Raw genomic sequence first — 25964 nt, forward strand, 5'->3', positions numbered from 1 at the left:
GGTTATTAATATTCACGAGCAGAAAAACACGCCGTAATAGGAGGCATGTACGTAGCGGTAATGTGTAAATATGACGATATGGCGGCTCCAGTCAGGGGGGCGGAGTTGTGACGTCATGTGATTGGGGTCTATACACAGGTGGCAATCTTGTCCATCAATTGGATGACGCACTGGCACACCGGGTGCACCAATAAGAACCTTGCGTTGATGTGTCAATCACGGTGCCGCCGCCAGACCCCGGTGACGCTACAATATTCTGACAGAAGAGCCAACGACGTCATGCATTAAGAGAGACAATAGCTAATTAATATTCTAACTCGCCACCCTGTGGGCTGGGGTGTGAATTGCAACCTGTCAAAATGACGGACGGACTTCAGCTTTTTCCGTCACTGTTTTAAAAAACCGGTCGACGACGGAAAATATCCGGTTAACGCGACCCCTGGTTTAGACTAAAGATGCACCGATACCGATACTAGTATCGGCAGGGGGCGCCGATCCGGCCCAAAATGGTGGTATCGGTATCGGCGAGTACCAACAAAGATGGCGCCGATACCATTTACCGGTCCATTATTATAACATTTGACCACAGCCTTTTTCTCCTCCTGGCGCTCACTACACTCTGTCTCTGTGTTGTGTGATGACACGTGAACACCAAGCAGCTATCGCTATTGGCCTGCTCCAGACCAATGAGAGCGGGCCAATAGCCACTCCTGACCAATCAAAAGGGGGCTTTTTCATATGGACGAAAAACAAACCAGGAAATATGGCGGCGCCGCGGCGGTCGGGAAATATTTCCAAATAGAAATCCCGTCGATTAAAATCAATGGCTGCATGCAAGATTTGCGGCCTGAAAGTTTGGAGATGTGGAGTTAAATCGGCCAGTTTCAATACCTCGAACTTGATAAAACATTTGAAGACGAAACGTGAACGAACACAACGAGTTTGAGCCTGCAAGAGCAGGACTGCTATCCAGAGGAAGAAGGCCGCTGGACCGGAGCAACAATCTCTGGTCAGTTCACTTCGTCTACTTTACTTTTATTGTCTTTTACTGAAAGAAATGACGCAGTAATTTGGGAAGTGTTTCCAAAGTATTGTTGCCACCTTTCAGAAATAGAAATAAGGGACTCCCACCTCCCGAAAAAAAGGAGAGACGGGATGCTGTGGTCAATTATTATTACTTATAATTGTTAGCGTCTGCAAATGCAGAAACAAGGTTGAACCTCGAAGCAGACAGCAAGCGGGGGATACATAAAACGGTTTAATGATTGCAAACAAAAAATAACACGCGATCGCGGGACAGTAGAAATAACAAAAGGAGTCCGTGACAGCAGGTCGACGGACAAACTAAGACGATAGGCAGCGGTTACAAACGAGAGCAGCACACTGTAACAGAAAAACCCAATGCAGGGGCATAACAAGCAAATGTAGCGAGATTATTGTGCCAGATGTCAAATAGCGATCAGCAAGGCAAATATCTCGGCAGCCTTCTCTGAGATCACCCGTGCTTAAATGCTGCGTTGATGAGCCTGCATTGGATTCAAGTGCCACGCCCCCACGCCCAGCAACAAAACACAATCCAACCAGCAGCAGAATGTGACAATAATTTCATGAAAGTTGCACTGTTTGGACTTTGAGAGGTTTAAAAAAGTTTATTCAGTTCATTCAGAGTTTATTATTATGAATTTATTTTTACTTTCTTACTGTTGGGCTAGTATTATACATGTTTTATTAATTTCACAAATTTAGCACTATTTTGGCCTTTGAGAGCGGAAGGTTTATTCAACTATTGTCTACTAGGGTTTAGTGTACTTTTTCCTATTTTGCAAAGGTAAGCAACAGCCTGACAAAGCCTTGATAGCAATGATTTCACATCCAATTATGTAGCTCTTTGGAAAAAAAAAATTAAGAAAAAAAAAATATATATATATATACATATATATATATATATATATAATCGGTATGGTATCGGTATCGGCCGATACTGCACAGCCAGGTATCGGTATCGGGGTCAAAAAATGGTATCGGTGCAACACTAGTTTAGACAATCATAATTATGATAAGAGACTGTCATGAGCATTAATGAATGCTTATAACATATGTCATTTAGTGTTATCCAGCAAATTATCTCACTTTTGAATGGAATTAAAAGATCCAAACTGTACATAATTGGAGTTAGTAACATAATTGGCCGGATGACACCTGTCATAAGCATTCAGTCATGCCTATGATAGTGTCATATCATAATTATAAAGTATTAGAAAATACCATAACAAGTAATTAACAAAAGAACTGGAACTGTAATTGAATAAATAATTAGCAGGGAATGTGAATTTTGATTGTCATTTACATTTGTAGCACTGCAATGCTTGCTAGGAGGCATGTGTTGCCTATTAACCCAAATAAATCTGTTGATTTATTTGGGTTAATAGGCCACATAATAAGCCGCAGGATCAAAATGAAGGAAAAAAATAGCGGCTTATAGTCCAAAAATTACGGTAACTTATTGGATGCTATTGACTGCCAATCCAATCCATTTCAACCAGGCGGGAATGGCAGCGAATGATCATTGCTAACAGCGAATGATCACTGCAAGCCCTACCGGTTGAAATGAATTGGACGTCAATAGCAGCTAATGAGCCCTTATTATGTACAGTGGTACCTCTACTTATGGACGTATCTACATACTGAATTTTCACATTAAGACACGCCTCAACAGGAAAATATTGCCACTAGTGACGAATGACATTTCAGGATACGAAAGTCAAAATACAGTATGGCTGGTACTCGGAGCTCCCAGAGTTTACTGAACATAACATACTTATAGCTGCTCCGCCATTGGCTATTGCCCAGCATTCCTGGCATCCAATTGGCTAAAACGGACCTCTACTGCATGTGTCAAGCCCAGCATCCTCTTTAATCGCGCCATGTGTTCTGATAGCTTTACATGAGTGTATTAACTTTTATTATTTACTCTATTTATAGTTTTTTACATTCTGCACAACTCTGATTTCATGTTTTTGTGCAGTAATCTAATTTTAACGTACTTGTTACATGGTTTGATGCATTTTATGCACTATAAAAGATTTAGGTCTGATTTTTGGGGGGATTGGAACGGATTGGGGCATTTATATAAAAAATGCATCTAAACAATTTTCAAGTTATAAAACTACTTCGAGAAACAATTAATTATTGTACCAGTACTTAATGCTTCGTGATATGATGGTATATATTGACAGCATGATAGTCAAGTTACTATCGTCAAAATTCCCAACTATCGATTGTCATTTTAAATGCACACACCATGTTTACTTACATTGTGGTTTAGTCCTGCTCTATATCATGTTATAGTTGGTGCTGGGGGTTTCACAAACATGTTGTCTTGTCGTATAATGTTTGGTGGGTAGTAAGATACTGACAATCAATCAGCAACAGTAATCAGGTTGCGCCTGGTCACGTGGGAGCGAGCCAACGAACAAGGTGTGTTTTCGCCTCACGGAGAATAACGGCTCCTCCATAGACTGTTAAGGTTGTCTTTGATCGGGATAGCGTAACATCATCAAAACACGGAACCACTGGGAATTAATGTGAAGATTTTTAAAATTATTTTTCATTTAATTTAAGCATTATTTTTACTGGCCCATCAGGTCCGGACCAGTGGTGGGAGCATTCTGGTGGCCCTGATGGTTTGACCAGTGAGTCCGGCCCACTCATATTGTCGACCCCTGGAGCGACACGGCTAAGTGAGCATCAAGCACCTGCCACGGAGCGGACATACTCGTCAATGGCAGGTGTCTCTCCAAAAAGTCTAGCGGGTTGCGCGATCAAAACTACAGTAGTGCGTTTCCGCCTCAATCGTTTCAGTATTTTCGTATATATACTGTATCTAACGTTTGTAATGTTAATGCAGGATTCAGGGTGGAAAGGAGAGTCGCCATTCATGGCGACTGCGCATACCCAAAATAATGCGAAGCGTGTGGTGATGTCATCGAAACCAGAGCGTCCGCTGGATTTTTCATTTCATTGTTTTGCTTTCCGTTTTCCCCATCACCATGAGAACGCAAGGCCAATCTGTAACACAATTGTTGCAACTTGGTGTCCCAGTGTCACCATGTAAACAGGCCCTTAGAAAGCGGCATGAACATTTAATGCATCCATTTTGAGTTTTGCTTCGTTTCAAAATGTATGTGAAGTAACTGAAATATTTTATAGTGGTATATCCAACATTCAAGTAACATTACCGTAAAATGTCTCAAGTATGGATTTCTCATACAAACATCGAAGTCAAAAGTTACAATCACATAAATGAGGATAGTTTGCCTCACCTCTTCTCCTAGGTTGGTGCCCATTTCCTCGCTGACTCTCTTGGCAACACTCATAGCGGCCACTCTGCGCGGCTGTGTACACGCCACCGTGCCATAGCTGGTGTAGCCGTCCTCGTGAAGGTACTGGGTCAGCTGCGTGGTTTTTCCGCTGCCCGTTTCCCCGACAACAATCACGATATTGTTGTCCCTGTAAGAATAGGGAAAAAAGGAGTTGTTCACGACTGTAAAATAACCATCTTTGACGTGTCTTTGAATGCATGTGTACCTGATGACATTAAGAAGTTGCTGCCTCACAGCAAAAATTGGCAGGTACTGTCTTTGCTCCAAAATGCTTTTCTTTTTGGCAAACTCACTGCTGGCCTCGCTCTTCTCTTTCATTTGATCCGCAAACTTCTGCTCTGCTCTATGGCGTCAAATCAGAAAAGAACCATAATAATATTATGAATACATGTGGCACTAAACACCACTATGAGTCAGAGACACTCACTTGTAGTCTACTTTGCCATCTTTGCCAACCTTTTGTCTTCCAAAAGCATTGTCTTCTTTCTTTTGGATGCCCATGATGTCCCCCAGCTTTGTGCCTGCCAGTTCCCAATGTTTGTGCTGTGCCTGAAAAGATATTTTATCATCTTTCATACGTTCCACTTAAGAATGCCCCCGTTTTAGCCTTAAAACTGAAGAGATTTGCAACCTACCTTTTTGCGTTCTTTCTGTTCCTGATGCTTACGAACCAGTTGACTGCCCTTGCGGGAGATGATGGCCATGTCAGATGTGGCGTCTTTCACAGGGATTATGGGCTCTGGCTGCAGTTACAATACAAACGCGCACGGTTAGACATGAAGGTTCAATTAAATTGCTAACTTGCATATTGTAAAGATAAGCCAACCTACCTGTTTAGTGAACACTATTCGCCCATCCAGGAAAGGAGGAACCAAATTGTGAACCAGCAGGTGAACCTTTGACATATTGTCCTCCTCAAAGTCCACCTCCAACCTCTGCACCACGCCGCTAGTCAACATACGGTTGGTTTCCCAACGCTCATTGTCCTATTGACAGAAAAGCATAAGCTGTTATTAAGATGTGAAAAACACAGTATGCTCTTGTAACATACCTCGTTGATTTGATGTTTTTGAGCGGATATTCGTTTCTGAGTTTGCTTCTTAAGAATTTGCTCTCTCTTCTTGACATAATCTTCAGATGTGGAAGTAAAGGGGTTGTGGAACTCATCATAGCCTTCGTCCATCATGTACCAGTCTCTGTCGACTTGCTGTAAACAGTGAAAGAAATAGAAATAGTAAACTCACTGGCTGCCATTGAAGGTGATAGACATACTGTATTTATTCAGATTTTCAAATCATATAACAGTTTGCTTGGGCGAATTTATCATCATTTATCGTTATCAAGGTAAATCTGCTGAATTTACCATGATAAGTACTGAAGCCCATATCGCCCAGCCCTACCTCCAACAGAAAGGAGCTTGGGTATAACTGATGTTGCATTCGTCCTAAAATGCAGCGCATGTGAAATGAATCCTTTTCGGAATATAAAATTCATTTTCTTCGTAGTTCGTTCGTTTGTTCTAAGAATAGATTTTAGTTCTGTTTACTGAAAATGTTAAATTAGCATGACTTAAAGTTGTTGTTTTTTTACAGGGAATAACAAAAATCACATAAAATCACTTGCTATGGCATTGAACACGAATCACGATTTTAAATTTTAATTTTCAAAATGAATTCAATTTTTTAAAAATTCACTTAGTTCCTAGGATAGACAACATTGAATTGACCTACCTTCTGATCTTCTTGCCACTGCTCTTTCTCGTCCTCATTGTCGAATGTAATTCCAGTCCCGCCCTCTTTTTTACCTACAATAAATATAATATAATCATAATCTCTATAGTCCCAAATAATATGAAAGAATCATTAAATAAAATATATTTTCACTTTACCTTTTCCTTGTGACAAACGAGGTGTGGAATGGAAATGTTTTCTGTCATTGGCCCAATCGTTGTACTTGTACGACGGGGTGGGCAAGGGTGTGTCAGCAGCATAGTTGTTTTTCACTGATCTGAAGTAAGAGCAAAGCACAGTTGACATTGCAATATTAAATCATCCACTGCCATTGACAACAATGTATTGGACGTCTGTCGCCGTCAATGGCAGCCAATGTGTGTACATTGTCATAAGAATAAATAGTAGACATTACAGCAAAGGACAGTACTTCATAATATGAATCATTGTCACCACAGAGAATGCTAGAATAAGATGGTGTTTATTTCAAGATAAAATATTTACCTGTGTCCTCTCTGGCTTTCTCGGCCCATGTGCCAACTCCGTTCTGAGTGGTCCAATTCTCTCTTGAAAGGAGCAGGGGAAGGAGACTCCCAATGGGAATGCCGGGAACTGGCTAAACCGCCTTCGTCATCTTCCCAGTTGGAGCAGGAAGGCGTAAAACCATCTGGTTTGAAAAACATAAATATACCTTGTAATTAAGCCATTCACAATATGCAATAATTCCATTTATTGCATGGTGAATAAAAAGGAAGGCGGTAATTTTCCCCGTTTATCGCCCCAGTGCGGCAGACGTGCTGTAAAAAGTTTGGCTTCCTTGTTACCAGCTATGCAATATGCTGTGACGAAGACTCACTGTTTTATATACTTCTGAGTATGTTCGTTTTATACATTTCAGTTTGAGTGACCATCATTCAATAGAGGGAGGCAGTGCCGAGTGCACAGTCGGCGCACAGCAATGAGCGAGCAGAGTGAGGAAGACTAAAAGGGGCGGAAAATCCTGATTTCCAAGCCAAACACCACAGGTGGGAATATTTTGATTTTAAACCAAATGAAAATGGCGAGGCAACCAAAAAGGATGAACCAGTCTGCAAAATGTGTCTGGAGGTTGTTTCAACAAAGAGGGCCAACACAACAAATCTACATGCTCATTTGAAACACCATCACCCTCTAGTTTTCACTGCTTAGTGAGCAAACTGCATCGCAATAAGCGGAACCTTCCTCGTCACATCAATCGACAATTACAGAGGTTTTCGCTTGATGTGTGAAACACAAACGAGACCGCACAAAGTGGCATTCCCTCACGGAAAGTGTAGAGGGACCGTATTACCTCTGTTTAATGTTGTTTGATACTTATTGAAGGCATTTTTTTGCTACTGCTACTTAATTACTCTATTTTTCTCTGTTGTTGTTGTTGTTGAAGTGCAATTGTTCGTGTTCCTACAACTTTATACCCCTGTGCCTAAATGCTGAAGTTATTGAAGTGCAATTTAATTGTTTCTTGAAAAAGCCATTTTATTTATTCTGTGCAGTATTAAAGTGCATGTGACACGAAAAAGCATGTTTATTTCATAATACACGCAGTATTTTATGCTCTTGAATGATATGGACCGCTTGGATGTGTGTGGAAGCGATCTCTATATTTATTTAGTTTTTTTAATCCCGCGCCATGAAAATGAGTGACTTACGGCTTCGGTCTTGCATTGAGGAGGGCACTGTGACGTGTACGGGAGAAGGACTCCTCTTCACTATACAGCCTACTGTTGTGTATGAGGACTAAGGATTCAGCTGATTTTGCGGATTAATACGTTTATTTTTTGCATCACGCCAGCCAAATGGTTGCAGAAAAATCTTGCTTTATGAGGGAGAGGCGTGTGCGCCTTTTTGGAGTTTCAAAAGGTTCCCATTCACCGTGGATATTGGCCAAGCCCTACTACTGTGGGACCACTGGACTTACGAGGAAGTGAGTAAACATCTTGTTTTGTATTATGTCAAATATTAATACAGCGATTACAAAGTAAACACTACAAACTTTCTTTAAATAAAGGACTACTTACGTTTGATCATTGATAGGCATGTAAAAAGCTCTCCTCGTGCACATTAGCTGCACGTTAGGTGCATAACAACTGCAGCCGCCCTCCTCCGGGGAACAAACTGTAAATTGCTCTCTGCCGGGCGGTTTGCCGATCCGCGTAGCCAATCGACAACCCAGTCGTCATGTCAAATAATCCGGGCTAGTTATGTGTGATTTTCCGCTTCGAAGACTTTGAAACATCACTCGGTTCGGGTTAGCATGTCGGCTAGCTGTCACGCCTCTTGGTTTGCTTACATTCTCCAAAGCCGGGGAAGGGAAATGACATATGTCCGATTTAGGTGTCATAAAATATTGTTCGGGAGGTGCGACAATAAAGGTGAAGTGGACAGTTTTGACCATTATGGAGTAATTTTGCCATGTCGTCCTGAATAAGTGCATTTTTATTATTTCATATTCCATTTAGCACAAGACTGTTATTTGTCATGACCATGCCATTTATTTAGCAATTGGGGAAAATACTTGGATAAAAAGAATATCCTGTAAAAATATTGAAGTAAAGAGACAGAAACAATGACATTTTGCAGCTATCTTCGTCGCGTCTTCCTCGTTGTGAATAGTTCCCCCTCGACGGGCTGACTGGTCCTTCTCAATCCATTTATTTAGCTATTGGGGAAAATACTTGGATAAAAAGAATATCCTGTAAAAATATTGGAGTAGAGAGACTGAAACAATGACATTTTGCGGCTCTCTTCGTCGCGTTTTCCTCGTTCTGAAAAATTCACCCTTAATGGGCTGAATAGTAAAACCGATGAGCCCAGTTCCCCGCTGACGTCATCCACCTGCTGGGGACGCTCGAGCCCTATAACGGTAGGCGTGGCTAACCGGCAGATTAAAAGACTAATTTCTCGTCATCTGCACTTTGCTAAATTGTTGTATATAGTCGAATTGTCTCAAAATATGATTCTAATTCACATAATAATGCTATTTAAGACTTTTTTCTCCTGTCGTATGCTCTTTAATATTGTTGTCTTTTACTTAAAAGAGGCATTGTCCATTGTTTTTGGTTGTGATTTCTTAAAAAGTTTTTTTTTAATTTAAGAGTCAACATTAAATGCTTCTAAATGGGTGTACTTGATCTATTAATATATACCGTATTCTCACTGTGTTATTAGTAATTGGTTGGGGGGTGGGGCAATAATTATACACATACACATATCACAGTAATTTTAAATTACTTAATTTATGAAATAATTTATCCCGCAATAAAATTTGTTATCACAACAGGCCTGCTTGTAATAACATGAAAGCCATTAAACTTAATATGACATTATAAAATCTTACAAGAAAAATTCTACCACTTTACTAGCACAGCTTGCGGTGCACAAATGTTAGTTTTACCTCAATAGAAATTAGTGCTTTGTGACAAAGATACTGTACATATATATCACAAAAAAGAGAGCAAATTACATATCACGAATTCCTTCTATCGTCACCATTTTCAATTTTAATATTAGAAAAATACTCCGTAATCAACTCTATAGATCAGGGTTCACCGAATCCTGACCCTGATGCCCCCTATAGACTCTACTCACCAACGTCACAGAATGACGTGTCGCTGTATCCGGCCGCCATATTGTCCGTCATTGTTTATCCCTATTCTCAATGGTTTCAATTTGTCGTGCAATTTATAGTGCAATTCATGGAAGCCCCGGTGCTTTCAGACGCTGTAAACTCATTGGATGCGTTGCATAAAAGGCGTTATGTGGAAAAGCTTCAGTCTATCCATTCGCCAGATCCATATTTGATGCCTAAATTGATATTTTTCGACCCGCTGTCTTCGCCCTCTCCGCCTGACATCTGCTACCCTGATATCTACAACTATCTTGTCCACACAAAATCAGCCTATTCTCACGAAAGTTTGAAAAACTTTAAGAGCAGCACTCTAAGCAACATTACCCTATGTGATTTCTAAAATGGCGACAATCAAAAAAAAAAAAAGTTGACTGCGATGGCCGACGCTTCAAGGATAGGTGGATATTGGACTATTTCTTCAATAAAACACGCAACAACTGTGTCTGCCTCATTTGCAAAGAGACAGTCGCTGTTTTCAAAGAGTTCAATGTGACGCAATATTACTAAACAAGACACGCTGACATGTACGACTACATTACAGGGAAGATACGCAGCGAGAAATTATAGCAACTTGAAGCTAGTTTATTTTTTCACAGCAGCAGTATTTCGAAAGAGTCCAAGTGTCGAAAGAGAAAGCCACAAAGACGAGACTGTTGAAATTATGGATTAAAAAAAAATAATAAAGCAAATGTGACACACAGAAGGGCTTGCTAAAATTTGTTTAAATATATTGTTCTATGTAAATCAGCCAAGGTAGCCCCCCGCATTTTTACCACACCAAATCTGGCCCCCTTTGCAAAAGGTTTGGACACACCTGTTTAACTGATGATCCGTAGACGAGGCCAGCTTCTTTCACTTGGTACCAGCTAAATATTATTCAAAATGTAATGATGGTGGAAGAAATAAGCATTTTGAATTTGAAACTGTATGTTGTCGGCGATTAGCCTCGCAATGATCTTAATTGTGGTTGTCAGCCCAAAACCCTCTAAATATATATTAAATGCATCTTACCAGACTACTACATAATCCGTGGTAATCGTTTGGAGCCCAGTTTTCTCGTCGAATTGCAGCAGTCAATCTCGGTCTCCTCTCTGGGTCTCTCGGAATACGAGAAAACTGGGCTCCAAACAACTACCACAGATTATGTAGTAGTCATTTTATATCTGGTAAGATGCATTTAATATATATTTAGAGGGTTTTGGGCTGACAACAACAATTAAAATCATTGCTAGGCTAATCGCCGACAACATACACTCAGACGTTGTGAATGAACTACCTGAAAATATATAATTATAAGGGGATAATCAGACAGTTGTCATACAATTAACAAAAGATTTTGAATTGAAAATTTCGTAACTCACCTTCCCGAGCACACGATAGATTCCTGCTGAATTTTCGTGGACGAGGACCTGTTTCACCCAACCAGCAACGAAGTATTTATAAGCCTCCAAGCTCTTAAAGTTTTTCAAACTTTCGTGAGAATAGGCTGATTTTGTGTGGACAAGATAGTTGTAGATATCAGGGTAGCAGATGTCAGGCGGAGAGGGCGAAGACAGCGGGTCGAAAAACATCGATTTAGGCATCAAATATGGATCTGGCGAATGGATAAACTGAAGCTTTTCCACATAACGCCTTTTATGCAACGCATCCAATGAGTTTACAGCGTCAGATAACACCGGGGCTTCCATGAATTGCTCTATAACTTGCACGACTAATTGAAAACAATGAGAATAAGTCTAAAAAATACGGACAATATGGCGGCCGGATACAGCGACACATGTCATTTTGTGACGTAGGTGAGTAGGGTCTATAGACCCTATCCACGTGACGTCACAACTCCGCCCTCCTGACTGGTGCCGCCCAATTGTCCGTCAACACATCGTGTTTACCTGTTACGGCTACGTACATTCCTCCTATTTACGGCGTGTTTTTCTGCTCGTTAACATTAATAATCAAAATGGTGAAGGCGTGTGTGGCGGTCGGTTGCAACAACAGAGAAGATAGACGGAGAGACTTGAAGTTCTACCGGATTCCGAGAGACTCGGAGAGGAGAGAGCGAGATGGGCTGCTGCAATTCGACGAGAAAACTGGGCTCCAAACGATTACCACAGATTATGTAGTAGTCATTTTATATCTGGTAAGATGCATTTAATATATATTTAGAGGGTTTTGGGCTGACAACCACAATTAAGATCATTGCTAGGCTAATCGCCGACAACGTACACGTATGTATGTAGTGAGAGTGCTATCGCTAAATCATATAAACATTAAAAGCCCTAGCTCCATTGACAAATGACATGAAATACATTAGACTTGACAGTGGATATTAGCAAGAACAAAAGATTTTGAACTGAAAATTTCGTAACTCACCTTTCCAAGCACAAGATAGATTCCTGCCGAATTTTCGTGGACGAGGACCTGTTTCACCCAACCAGCAACGAAGTATTTATAAGCCTCCAAGCTCTTAAAGTTTTTCAAACTTTCGTGAGAATAGGCTGATTTTGTGTGGACAAAATAGTTGTAAATATCAGGGTAGCTAGCAGATGTCAGGCAAATACGGCGAAGACAGCGGGTCGAAAAACATCGATTTAGGCATCAAATATGGATTTGGCGAATGGATAAACTGAAGCTTTTCCACATAACGCCTTTTATGCAACGCATCCAGTGAGTTTACGGCATCCGAAAGCACCGGGTCTTCCATGAAATGCATTATAAATTGCTCGATCAATTGAGACCATTGATAATACAGACACAAAATGACGGACAAGGGGGCGGAACAATACAGAGATCACGTGATTTTGTGACGTCGGTGGGTAGGGTCTATACTCGTGGTTTCCTCGTCTGTTTCCCCTAACACGAACTTCGCCACCAATTGTATGTTTTAAAAAAACAAAAAAAAAAAAAAAAAAGGAACTACGCCACGAATTGTATGTTTAAAAAAATTCACGAAAGTTTAAGATGGCGAACGCCACGCTAAATGCTAATGCTAACGGCAACGGCGTCAAGCCCCCTTCCCCCTCCTGCTCTGCTGTTCTCTCCCAGGCAGCTGTGAGCCCCTTCACATCCAAAGTAACGGTTAACAGTAACAGTTAAGCAAAGATGGTGAAAAGTAATTAATTAGAATACGCACTAGTAAAAAGAATAACACAGTTTTACTCTAACGCCGTTGTTAACAACACTGGACATCAACATTACAAATTTGGACTTTTTTGTCTTTTTGGGCCCAAAATGTTTATTATAATTGCTCAGAGAAAAAAACAACAGTTTGTACATGAACGTTATGCTGTCCTGAAAAAAAAGTACCAACCACGCTATTGTGAGCATTTTTTTTCTTTGAACTATAAAGGCTAAATCAGACAAAATTGGACAGGACCTTTAACGGTTAAGTCGTGCGCAGAAAAGCAATACAGTAGGAATTAAAAAAAAAAAAAAAAAAAAACGCGTACTACTACTACTAGTGTGATTTTTTTTAACCTACCTTTGTAGTAGGGTTGTTGAGGTGTTTGCGGTTCATCCCGCTTGCGACCCCAACTGATGCGAACCGAGCAGCAGTCTGTCTGTGAGCGCTCGCTCCTCTCACTGCGGTGCGGTCGGTATGGATGGTGACGCTCCGACCGAAAAAAATGAAAACGACCTATTACAGGTTTGTGTACATAAAACATGTCTGCACCTTGACGCGACAATGACCTACGTTGGAATGACGCCGGTGTTTCTATTTATTTAGGTACGCAATCAGCGCGGATTGCGAACTGTTCGAGGCCCCGCCCTTAACAGTGACGTTTGGTTATTCTCGCTATATGATTGGTCGAAGAGTCGAGATGCTCAGAGCGAGATTCTGTCCCAGAGCCGTGCTCTCCTGTAAAATGCCTGTTTAAAAGTGTGCTAATTGTTCGTAGTAATACGGTCGCCTAAAAGTGCCCGTTTAAAAGCGCGTATGGCCCTTCACTGTCCATCTCGAAAACTAAAAAAAAAATCAAGTTTTATTCCCTGGTTTTTAACCCTGCGTCTGACTCAACCCAATGTTTTATGACTTGTTATTTTATTGTATTTGTTTTTTTTTTTTTTTTTTTTTGCTTGCTTTCGACATTAGCACTGATGTCGTATGTTCCTTTTTTTAAATAATGAAATAAATCTTCATATAAACGTCCTTTATTGACACAATAGAAAAACTACATGAACACGTCAAGCAACCAGAGCGTTGTTGTGACGTCATCAGCAGACGCAGGCCCCAGAAAAATTACCATCACACAGGAAATATAAGTTAAATACAGTAATATATGGGGAGAGAGAGAGAGAGAGAGAGAGAGAGAGAGAGAGAGAGCACGAGAGAGAGAGAGAGCGAGAGAGAAATGAATTTTTGCGTCTATCAGCAAATTGAAGCTCCTCAACAATCCTAGTTTCAAAGCATTTTCCCCTTAAATTATTCGAAGAAAAATAATGACATAATTCTTCACGAAAACTATTGAATAGATTTGAAATATTCATTCATATGTAAGACAAATTACCTAGAATGATAAGTGTGTTAATGGCTAGGTGGTGCGATGAAGCTAATAAAGAATTACCATATAGACAAGTTTCCAAGATGCTTCCGCTTTACTTCCGCATGTCTGCATGCAACTTCCGTTTTAGAATTTCTCCATCCAAAACAACAGTGGAGCTAGAGTAACATTACTTATCAAAATCCCTTTAAAAAAAACTATTAGGAAATACCGCATTCATCTGCCATCATCACGGCAGGGGAGGACAACATGTTCATGAAGGCAGATGTAGAAACTAGCTCGTGCCACCACAAAGACTGGGTGTTTATGTAGCCGCTGTGTTATGGAAGGTATGTTCTTCCTATCCCTGCATTTTCATGTGTCCGGTCCTCGAGAAATACTGTAGCTAAAATTTTGCACAGGATACAACTTGTTGCCTTTGATATTGTATTTACGATGATGATTGTAATTATGATCTTTATTTACTACTACTAACTACTGTATCTGCTACTAGCATGTTACTAATCAGTACGTGTAGATGGCACAATTATGTGTTAGTGTTACGGTTTTTTGTTCGTTTGTGTACAGGTGGAAAACGCTGTGAGGCAAGGGAAGATAAGTTGATGTGCCTCACAATAACACTTACTGTACATCGATGGACATATATCGAGACTACGTCGTTCTACGCTGGGGGCAGCCGAGAGGCTGGTGCTGGAGGGGGTGGCTCGCTTCACGGCGAACAGTCAGCTCTGTTGAGGTGGTTGCAGCTCAACGTTGCATTCGTAGGAAAAATTGACAGAGAATAAGTTGTCTTTCAGCCAAAACTCGGCGTATTTAATTTCCATCGACATGCAGATACATCCTCTCTCATTGCTGTCTTCACAGGCAACCCCACAAATCAAAGTAATCAAAGTCAAACAAAAATAAGTAATAAAAGTAGCACTTTAGACAATTAAGTCCCATCCTGCCATCTTGTGGCGAAAAGATAATATGTCAATAATAACAAGCAATAGGAACATTATTTCAACATCACCTGAGGACACATTTATGTATACAAAATATTTCTCCCAACATTTCTCTCAACACCCCCACTCGTTCTCATGTTGATGCCCTTTTTAACAAATGAACTTTTACATTTCAAATTCCAAAAATAACACTGTCAAACTTCTTCAATTTTAACTTATTTACAGGTTTTGTCATGATATCAACTATCATGTCATCTGTTGGACAATACATCAATGTTACTCTTCCCTGATTCACAGTATATCTAATAAAATGATATTTTATGTCTACGTGCTTGCATCTCTGTTTGTTAACAAGATTTTTGGCAAGAGCTATTGTCCCCTGGTTGTCATTGTGTACAGTTGTTGGAGTGTATTGATAATGATCAATGCTACCTAGTAGTTGTTCTAAATATAGGCATTCATGTATGTTTGAAGCCAGTGCCATACATTCAGCTTCACAGGTAGATAGTGCGACAGTAGGTTGTTTGTTTTCCAAGAAATTGGAGAACTATTCTTGCTCAAGAAAACACAGTATCCTAAAGTACTGCGCCTGTCGCTTGTATCAACTGCCCAGTCAGCATCACTATATGCCTGTATACCAAGTTTTGCATTGTCGTCTCTTTTGAAACTAAGGCTCTTTTCGGAAGTACCTTTTAGGTATCGTAAGACATGTTTCACAGAAGTCCACTGCTCCTCCGTGAGCTCATTAAAGTTCTGCGATAACCTGCTTACCACATAGCTTAAGTCTGGTCTTGTGCAAACAGATATATAAGGCTTCCGACTGCTTCCCTATACATCCTCACGTTGGTCATTTTTATTGCATCCGCGGAATAGTCAAGTTTTTGTTCACAGGGTGTTTCTCTGATTTTGCAATCAAGCATATCAAAGCGCTCTAGTATCTTGTTTGAATACTTTTCCTGTGACATTTTAACACAATCTTGAGTTTGAATGAAATCGATGCCCAGAAAATGTTTAAGCTGTCCCAGGTCTTTCATTCTGAACTTCTCTGCCAGCATCTCATTTGTTTGCTTCAGAATACGATCATTGCCCGCAGCAATAAGTAAGTCATCGACCCATATGACGATGATTACCTTCTCATCATTTTGCTCTTTTGTATGAACACAATGTTCAGCTTGGTTTTGTGTGAAATTGTTGTCAGTTAACCATTCAAAAATCTGTTCCAATTTCGGCCTGATTGTTTGAGACCATACAGTGATTTTTCAAGTTTGTAGACTAGACCATCTTTTTCTTCATGGACATCAGGTGGGTTTATGTATATGCAGGGGTTAAAGTGGTTAGAATTTCTTGCCGGAACTCCCCGACATGAAGGCCGCCACGGAGCCAGAAATTTTATCTTTTTTTTGGGGGGGGGGGGGGGTCAAAATTACTGCAAATGCAAATGAAACTGTTTTGGTCAGTTATTTCTATAACACATACAAACACTGATTTTCATTCTAAATTGTATTTTTTCAATGATTTGCAAAATAAAAGTGAACAAAAACAGCTATAACCCCAACCTCCATCTCCTAATTTTGATTTTCACTCATTTCCCCACATACTACATGCCAAATCTCAATTTTAACTACTTAAGAACTAGAATAAGTAACATACATTCAGAAAATATAAGTACAAATGACTTGTATTATGCAGAGTAAAATGGAATATATTTTGAACATCGCGCAAACATTGACTTTTTTAAATCATAAGGAAATGAATCAGTAGCCTAACATGAACAAATATAAGCCCAAAGTGCACATTGACAGCTAAGATGTTCTGAACCTCTCCATCAGAGCAAATAAAAAGAAATATGATAAATAAGCCACCTTAGCTCTTTCCTTGCTCTTAAAGATTTGATCCATTTTCTGTTGCATTGCCCTATTTTTTTTTTTTTTTTTTTTTTGCTGTTTCAGAAAAATTGCACATCTGAACCAATCAGAGCTAACTATCTCTGGTGATCACATGTTAGCCAATTGAACTGATAAATGAGTCCAGGCGTTTTGCTTTGCCTTGAGGATTCGTCAGACTCAGATAACTGCAGCAGCTGGGGAAACCTCGATGCCATCCGTGGAATAAAATAAATGATAAATATTGGTGGAAACGGATTACCCTACACAGCACTTTATTATGCTTGTTGTTAATACTTGTGTAAGTAAATTTGATGTTGGTAGATTGTTTTCTTCTTGGAGATGATTGTTTTCTTCTTGGAGATGAAATGCATGTGTGGCAGCTTTGTATTTTTCTTTTTTTACATAGCGTTTTGACAGTTTTCGTCATATTTCCGGAATCAAAGCACCGTATACCGGAACAGCGTTCCTGCCCTGAATCTTATACCGGAACTGCGTTCCAGCCCTGAATCTTATACCGGAACTGCGTTCCTGACCGTTCCCGCCCACTTTCACCCCTGTGTATATGTCATAGTCAATAGCAGCATGTAAATACGCTGTCTTAACATCCATCTGATGTAACAACAGACTCTCTTGTGCTGCTTTCTGTAACACCACTCTTATACTTGTCAAATTTGCTGTGGGTGAAAATGTCTCTCCATAGTCTATTCCCATTTTCTGGTTAAATCCCTTTGCACAAATCTTGCTTTGTACTTATCTCTCCCATCTTCATCCTTTTTGAGTGCATAAACCTATTTACCCCCCCACTGTTTTCTTGCCTTTTAGCAGTGTTGTCAAGGTAAATGTTTTATTTTCGTTTAGTGACTGAATTTCTTCATGGCTTTTGACCAGTCTTTTGAGTTATTTGAACTCATGGCCTCCTCATATGTTTGAGGTATACCAATTACCATCCTGTAGCAGTAGTCTACTGTAGTATGAACTCCATCACTATCTCTGTCTTCTGTTATGAAGTCTTCTTAATGACTCGGTTTTCTCCTCTCTCTTGAGGGATACCTTCTACTCTCAAGTTCACATTTTGTCACTTCCTTTGGACTCTCACTATGTACACTTGGTTCTACAGGATCTTCAGTTCTGTTTTTGACTTCTACATTTGTTTGATCCGTTTTTGGTAACCTTATCATGTTGTATTCTTCTTGATCCATGTCACATGTCTGTGTCTTTTTCAATGACTTCCTTGTTAACAAACTTTACTAGCCTATGTTTTTGTACTTTCTTTGTGTCTGGATAGTAGACTAGATATGCTGGACTGTTTTTGTCATAGCCAACACACTGTCCTTGGCCACACTTAGAATCCAATTTTCCCTTGTCTTGTTTGTATGTGTAACAAACAGACCCAAATTTTTACATTCTGGAAATATTTGGTTTCTTGTTTGTCAACATCTGGTAAAGAGTTTGCCCTGCACGTCTGTTATAACATCTGTTGCGTACCATGGCTGCAGGTTGTACTGCATAGTGCCATAGGTATTTTGGTAGCCCACTTTCGACTAGCATGCACCTACACATTTCAAATAGTGTACGCCATCCTCTTTCAGCTGTCCCGTTCTGATGTGGGGAATACGGCGCTCATGTTTCGTGTCTTATTTCACTTTTTCTCAACAATGTTTGGAACTCATTGCAAGTATATTCAGTCCCGTTATCAGATCGGATGCACCTTACTTTCCCATAAGGAGCTATATCTGCGAGAATTTTTTCTGTTGCTAGAACAGTGTCACTTTTCTTTTTCAGGAAATATGTGAAAATTGCACCAGAGTAATCATCTGTAAATAACTGCGCATATTTGTAACCATCAATCGATTCTGGAGTTATAGGACCCGCAAGATCTGAGTGTACCAATTTTAAGGGTGTATCTGCTCGAGTTTCTGCGCCTCTATTTCGAGTCTGGATCAATTTTCCTTGAATGCATATCTCACACGTTTGTTCAGGTCGTTTCTTTTCCCTTAATCTGCATTCCATCAACTACTTTCTGTAATTTGAGCACATCCTCTTAATTACAGTGGCCTAATATTTGGTGCCATGTGTGAATATCATAACATAGACGGTGATGAGGGCATTTTGGTTTGCCGCCTCGTACTTATTATTCTTCACTAGCTGTAACGTCCAGTTAAATTTCGCAGCCAATAGAAAGACTAGAGATGACGAATTTTTTTTAATTGTCAGACTCACCAATTGTATGCAAAAAGTATAGCTTGCCATACACATGAATATTGAATTTTGTACCGTCTTTAGTTATCCATGCGTCTTCACCTTCTTTGAAAAGTACTGTGGCTCCACTCAATGTTGCTGCTTTCACCGAAAAGATGTCTTGTGGGTACGATGGTGTGAGAAGTGCGTTTTTGAGTGTTGTCTTGCGTTTCTCAGTGTTGTCTTGCGCTGCTGTCCTCTGTTGTCAGTCAGGTAGCGCTCTGCATCTCCTCTTTTTAGTGCGACTCCACTGCACCGGGTAGCATCTGCCAACTCGACGATGTGGTTCTCTGGTTTGAACGTCTCCTGGAAGCTTTTGAACTTGGTCACGTCAGTGATGATATCAGATGTTGCTGCAGTGTCCACCATCAGGCCTCGTTCCCAGATGCTGTGTGTATCCTGCCGCCTGGTGTCGGGCTGTTCATCTCTCACCTTGAATACGAAGTCAGGATCTCCCATCTTCAGCAATTTTTCTCGCTCCGTCCGGTTTGTCCTTGTGTCTGCAAGTGGCGTCTTTGTGCGTGTCAGTTTTGCAACGACTACACCATGTCTTTTGTCGACATGATATAGCACGGTGGCCTTTGATCCCACATTTGAAGCACACCAACTCTGCGTCGTCTTTGATCCGGTCACGAGCGTTTGCTTTTGTGGTTTGCTTTGAAGCTCTTGCTTGAGTCTTCATCACTCTGTCGCTTGATTCTGCTGGATTTAATTTTTCCATTTCTTCAAAACTTTGGAGTTTGGTTTTGAATTCAGCAAATGTCATGTTCTCATCGGTATGTGCCACATGAATTGTAAATGGCTTGTAACTTTCTGGCAGCCCCTTCAAGACCATTGTGATAAGTAGATCACCTCCCATTGTTTCCCCTGCATTTCGCAATGCTGTGATGGCAGTCTCAGCTCTTATTATGTAGTCTACTATGCTTTCTTCATTTCCCTTTTGAAGAGATGTTAGCATGGTGTACAAATTTATAATCCTGGGTTTTCCCTTCCCAGCATAATACTCTCGTAATATTTTCCAGAGCTTTTCTTCTGTCATTTGGCGCATCTCTCATTATTAACAAGAGGCTTTTATCATAAAGAAGTTAATAAAGTAATGGAACCACACACAAGTTCAATGGCTGTCAAGAGGGCGGGTATTGGGCGAGTCTTTGAAGTCTATGACGAGGTTGTTCAGTTTCTTCGACATCAAAACAACTCCCTGGCTGATGAATTGGATGCTCACATACGCACCAGAAGATCGCATATCTCGCTGACGTGTTCGAATTATTGAATCAGCTCAACCTTTCGCTGCAAGGCCCAAGTGTCAACATTATCCGGGGGAAGGAGAAACTTTCAGCTTTTCTGGAGAAGTTGGCTTTATGGGAGAAACGAGTGGGAAATGATAACTTTGCTAATTTCCCAGCACTTGACAGCCTCGATCGGAGAGAAGCTGATATCAAAGAAGAAATCCAGCAGCATTTGAAAACACTGCGGGGAAGTTTTCACCACTATTTTACACCTGATGAATTGTCTGGAAAAGAAGAATCATGGGTTCAAGATCCTTTTGGCTTCAATCTTGACACGATGCACGATGACGACGACAGAAAGGAAGAAGTCATCGAACTCCGTCATTCGGAAGCCATCCGTCAACAATTTGAGAACAAGTCAAACAGCACCATTTTGGTGCGAGGGGTTGGAACTGTTCCCAAAACTCGCCAAATAGGCCGTGGAATACCATGTTCCCTTCGTTACTACGTACAAGTGCGAGGCGTGGTTTTCAACTCTATTAGATGGAAGACGAAAAAACGAAATCGTCTGGAAGCTAATCATGATATGAGAATTGCCCTTTCCAGTGTTGAACCACGTTTTGATTTATTGTGCAAAAATAAAAAGCAAGAGCATGTGAGCCACTAAAACTGAGTATTTCTTTGTACCAGAATGGCATAGCTGTGTCCAGCACTACGTTATTGGCGAAAGTTGAGGTTGGGGGTCCGGGACCTTTTTGAACGAATCACTGGGGGTCCGGGCCCAGGTTGACTTTGGGAACCACTGCACTAGAACTACCTAGGGTGGATCATTTGATACAAATCACTTTTGTAACCAGAGAAGGATCATTTGACCCTAATCAGCATATCTTTTGTGAGCACTATGGTCCTCATTAGTCATTCCCATTCACACTCGCAAAACAAATAAATAGACCAAACTACTGAGAGGATGTGACTTTTCTTTTTAAGTGTTTACTTGTCCCTTCAACTCCTCCAGTTTTATCCTCTGTGTCAACCAAATGGAACATACTAGTCAGGTTTTCATTTTTTTTTTAACTTCATGCATGGAACCATACTGTGGACAGACTTAAAGTCTGTCTCGCATATACTGTACGTGTGTGTAAACTGTATGGAGACAGAAAGGTGCCATTGGATGGTTGTCTGAGGCAATGAACACCTTTAGAGGTCATTTTCTCTTCCCCTTCCGAATAGGCTTGTTCAGTTGGACAAAACAGTTGTTGCTTGTCGGACAATGGAGCACTCATGCAGGCAATTGGGCAGACAACCTTTTTATATCTTCCAAAAGCTGCAGTTTGCCTACTGTATACTGAAGCTTGTGTTTGCTGTAACTAATCGGCTGTTTGAGCTGCTGTGGAAAGTCCTTTAGTCATTGTGTGCTTCAACATAATAAACTGTGAACCTTGACAACTGAATGTTGGACTTGTCAAGACAAAGTAAAGGTGCTTGATCGTATTTGTCCCAGATGGTTTAACACTCAATTTTCTAAAATGTAGACAGTCTGGTTTAGCTACAGTTCTGAATGCTAGTCGTAGTTTCATGCCACATGGCCCTCTCGTCATTTTTACACTAATTCAGGAGTTAACAAGTCTGGATTTGCAAATATTCAAGATGCTAATTGCAGCTATCCAGAGTGAAACCCCCCCCCCTCCCTCAGCCCCACCTTCACACCTAGGCTGCTTGATTGCTTGTTTGAGTGGTCTATTGTTTGACATAGCCCAGTAGTCAGTTTGTTAACGGGGTCATTCAACACCGGATTTAGGCTAAAAGTACGAAAGCTGTACCGCATACAAATAGGAAAGGTTGCCTCAGGAGTGATTTGTTCGAGGATTCAAGGTTATTATATTTTTTGTACCATGCATGCATTTTGAAAAAAATCAATGGGAGAAATTAGCTGCTACGGCTTTGGCATCATAGTTCACAATATTTACGTAAAATAAATGCTAACCGCCCGGTTCTTTGCTCTTTTAACAAAGAATCGAGACTGTTTTACGTCCATATCCATAAAGAATTGAGGTATTTACGCATTTATTCACAAGAAGTTCAACGCAAAAAGCTCTTTGTTGTGGTAAGACGGCGCCACAGTGCCTTGAGCAGCACATTCAACATATTTACTTAAAATGAATTCCAACTTCCCTTTTTTTTTTTTTTTTGCTTTTAACCCTTTAACACCTAAGCCTATTTTGGCCGAATTTGCATGCATTTGATTTTGCCTTTATATTTCAAAGAAAATTTTGTTTACAATGGCCAAGTTGGGTCCCTTTTTTCAGGACACCTTGAACTTCATGTCCAAACTGTTGTTTTCTTCACTGACCAATTATAATCCACATTTTGGACCCAAAAAGACAAAAAAAATCCCAAAATCTTTTTTCAAAATTTGTAATGTTGATATCCCATTGACAACCAAACATGTTCGACCAACGGTTTTGAAGCTTGATAATATTTATTCAACTTGTTAGGATAAACATTCACTAGAAAAATATAAGATTGAATAGTTTTATGTCTGACAATTCAACACAAACAGCAGGTACGGTCATAGCCGTTTTTGGCCTTTACACATACTATGGTCAAAACAGGTTATATACAGTGCAAAATAGTGAGAAAAAAATGATATATATCATCTAACACAAAAAGGGGTATGGAGGATATCGCTTTGTGAAGTTAGGTGTTGTACCCATCACCTTATCAAAAGTATACATACATGCAATCAAGCTTCTCGAACACACATCTACATAAAAATTGAAAAGATTATAGTGAAAAAAATATATATCTAACATTAAAAAAGTATTTTAAAAAAAATATTGACAAGTAGTTCAGTTCAATTCAAATTTTTCAGGCATGCGACCCAATAAAGTTTTTTTTTTTTTTTGCGCACTCAATAAAGCTTCTTCTTGAACAGGTCATGGAGCTGCGTCACACACAATGTCACACAGCCTACTCTTTCGCCGTTTGCGCGCTGCTGTCACTTCTACTCGCCGAGACGCCGACTCATCCAAAGAAAACAACGACAAATACGGCTCATCTTCTTCCTTGAGTTGATGAAATAATGCATTAGCTTGCGCTAAATGTAGTTTTAGTTTCATTCTCCAAGTTTCAAAGTCGCTCGCTCAAACCAACCGGCCGTTGCTTGCTTCGCATGCCTCCCTTTCATTTGTTGGCGCCTCGCTCGGATATTTATTAAAAATGATCACATTCGGTTTGTCCTTCTTGACATCACAACGGCTCTTGGGATATGTAGTCTTTTGAGCTGCTTTCGGTTTTGAAAAAGGACAAGAAATGATGGAAATATGGAGATAGATACATGATCCATGCAGTGTTGTAATGCATATTTATGAGTGCAATAAAACTATGAAACTCAAATGACATTATCTCCCGTTTTTCTTGGTCGATTCACTTCAAAGAAAAACTGGTGTGGACATCAACTTCCGCACTTTCAAATGAGACCAACCAGCGGCACGTGGGTGACGTAATTACAGCGTCACGAAGCTTCAAAGACGATACGCGTTAACGCGTCGCTGCCGACACGTTCGGTGTTAAAGGGTTAACCAAGAATTGAGACTGTTTTACCTCCATATCCATAAAGAATTGAGGGATTTACGCATTTATACACAAGAATTTTCTTTGTAAAAAGCTCTTTGTCTGTGTTTCCACTTGATCAGCTTTGACGGAGGTAGGCCCCCTATTAATCGGTCCCGTGTCCTGTCAATACCATAATGAAGTCTATGGGATGACGATCTTGGCGAAAAGTATAGCTGTTCGAAGCAGCCTGATTTAGAATTCCCCTCAAAAATGATGGGAAACAAAAAACGCTTATTTTCAACTTATTATTATAAGTATTCCTGGCTGGAAGATTCAATCAAAAGGATGCCGTCTCCTGTTTTGCCTGCTGCCATTTTCAAACTGACCACGGTGAGGATTCGTTTCGCAAGGGTATGAGTGACTGGAAAAACTTGGCAGTAAATTGGATGAACATGCAAACTCGCAGGTACACCTAAATTGTCATAACATGACACAAATGAATCGGGCATCTAAGGGGGGAGGAGGTGTTGCAATTATGATTGACAATCTCCTGGAATGTATTACAATTGAGCTCCTAATCCCCAATTGTAAAAACATAATTATCCTGTGTCTACCGAGCTCCTGATTCAAATGTCTAGTTTACTGAGTATATGGAAAAGATACTGTATAAAACGAATAATAAGCATGTTTTCGTTGTGGAGACAATCTTGGGATAAAATATGTACAGCATGTTGTTTGATTTTATACATTCATGTCTGATGAAACTGTTACAGTGACCTTTGTGTGCGCCAATTGTTGCACACCAGCTGTGATAACACATAATCACTTTTGCCACACACATAGCCACAACAAAATGTTCCACAGCAAACAGATGCAAAAATGTCAGGGACATGACAAAGCCAAAACCTTGTACACCCTGAAATCAATCGAGCTGCTTGACTGGACGCAAAGTTACTAAACCCAAATTGTTGATTGTGTTATTGTACAGTTTTGATGTATGTTCCATGCCATAATGTGTGTCTTTAGTTGTATGGGGGACGGGAAACTGATAAGCATTTGCTTCATCCCGTCTGCCTTTGTCTTCTTCTTCGGTTCCTTCGGGCAAATACTTTCACATTTTGTAATTGTCAATGATTGTCAATGATACCGATGATAATGACAATAAAATTCCATTCCATTCCAAATTGCGTGGTGAAATGGGAGAACTTTAAACAAAGTGTAACCACGGGATCAATCGCAAAGAAACTGTCTGACTGTCATAAAGCCACTGTTGAGAGCAACAGATCATATCTTTGCAAAGTCGTGGCTATAGTAAAGCTACTGGCTAAATTGGAACTGCCTTTCCTTGGACACAGGGAAGAGAGGGAGGGTTACTCACAATCAAGGGGGAATTATCTTGAAATGTGCAACTTTTTCTCGAAATATGATTCAGACTTCAAAAGCGTGCAGTCAAATTATTTCACCGCTACTTCGCATGACTTCCAGAATGAAATAAATGCAGGGGTGAAAGTGGGCCAGAACGGGTAGGAACGCAGTTCCGGTATAAGATTGAGGGCCGGAACGCAGTTCCGGTATAAGATTCAGGGCCGGAATGCTGTTCTGGTACACGGTGCTTTGATTCCCAAAAATATGACAGCAACTTTCAAAACGCTATGTAAAAAAAAAAAAAAAATGCTAAGCTGCCACACATGCATTTCATCTCCCAGAAGAAAACAATCTATCAACATCAGATTTACATACACAAGTCTTAACAACAAAGAAAACAATCTACCAACATCAGATTTACATACACAAGTCTTAACAACAAGCATAATGAAGTGCTTGTGTAGCGTAA

General features: G+C 40.2%; 1 protein-coding gene across 1 annotated transcript in view; it reads right to left on the reverse strand.

Moving 5' to 3' along the window:
• Positions 1–13807, reverse strand: part of LOC130924514 (pre-mRNA-splicing factor ATP-dependent RNA helicase PRP16-like) — a 32803-nt gene extending 18996 nt beyond the window's left edge. Inside the window, exons 1-10 of the mRNA XM_057851143.1 lie at positions 13258–13807; positions 6617–6779; positions 6271–6389; positions 6113–6186; positions 5434–5589; positions 5213–5368; positions 5018–5125; positions 4810–4931; positions 4588–4725; positions 4323–4509 (exon numbers count right to left, since the gene is read on the reverse strand). Coding sequence (XP_057707126.1) covers positions 4323–4509; positions 4588–4725; positions 4810–4931; positions 5018–5125; positions 5213–5368; positions 5434–5589; positions 6113–6186; positions 6271–6389; positions 6617–6779; positions 13258–13441 — 1407 coding nt within the window. The 5' untranslated portion in view covers positions 13442–13807. The remainder of the gene's footprint in view (positions 1–4322; positions 4510–4587; positions 4726–4809; positions 4932–5017; positions 5126–5212; positions 5369–5433; positions 5590–6112; positions 6187–6270; positions 6390–6616; positions 6780–13257) is intronic.
• Positions 13808–25964: the final 12157 nt, after the last annotated feature.

This window comes from Corythoichthys intestinalis, chromosome 11 (genome assembly GCF_030265065.1).
Source record: "Corythoichthys intestinalis isolate RoL2023-P3 chromosome 11, ASM3026506v1, whole genome shotgun sequence".
NCBI classification, from domain to species: domain Eukaryota; kingdom Metazoa; phylum Chordata; class Actinopteri; order Syngnathiformes; family Syngnathidae; genus Corythoichthys; species Corythoichthys intestinalis.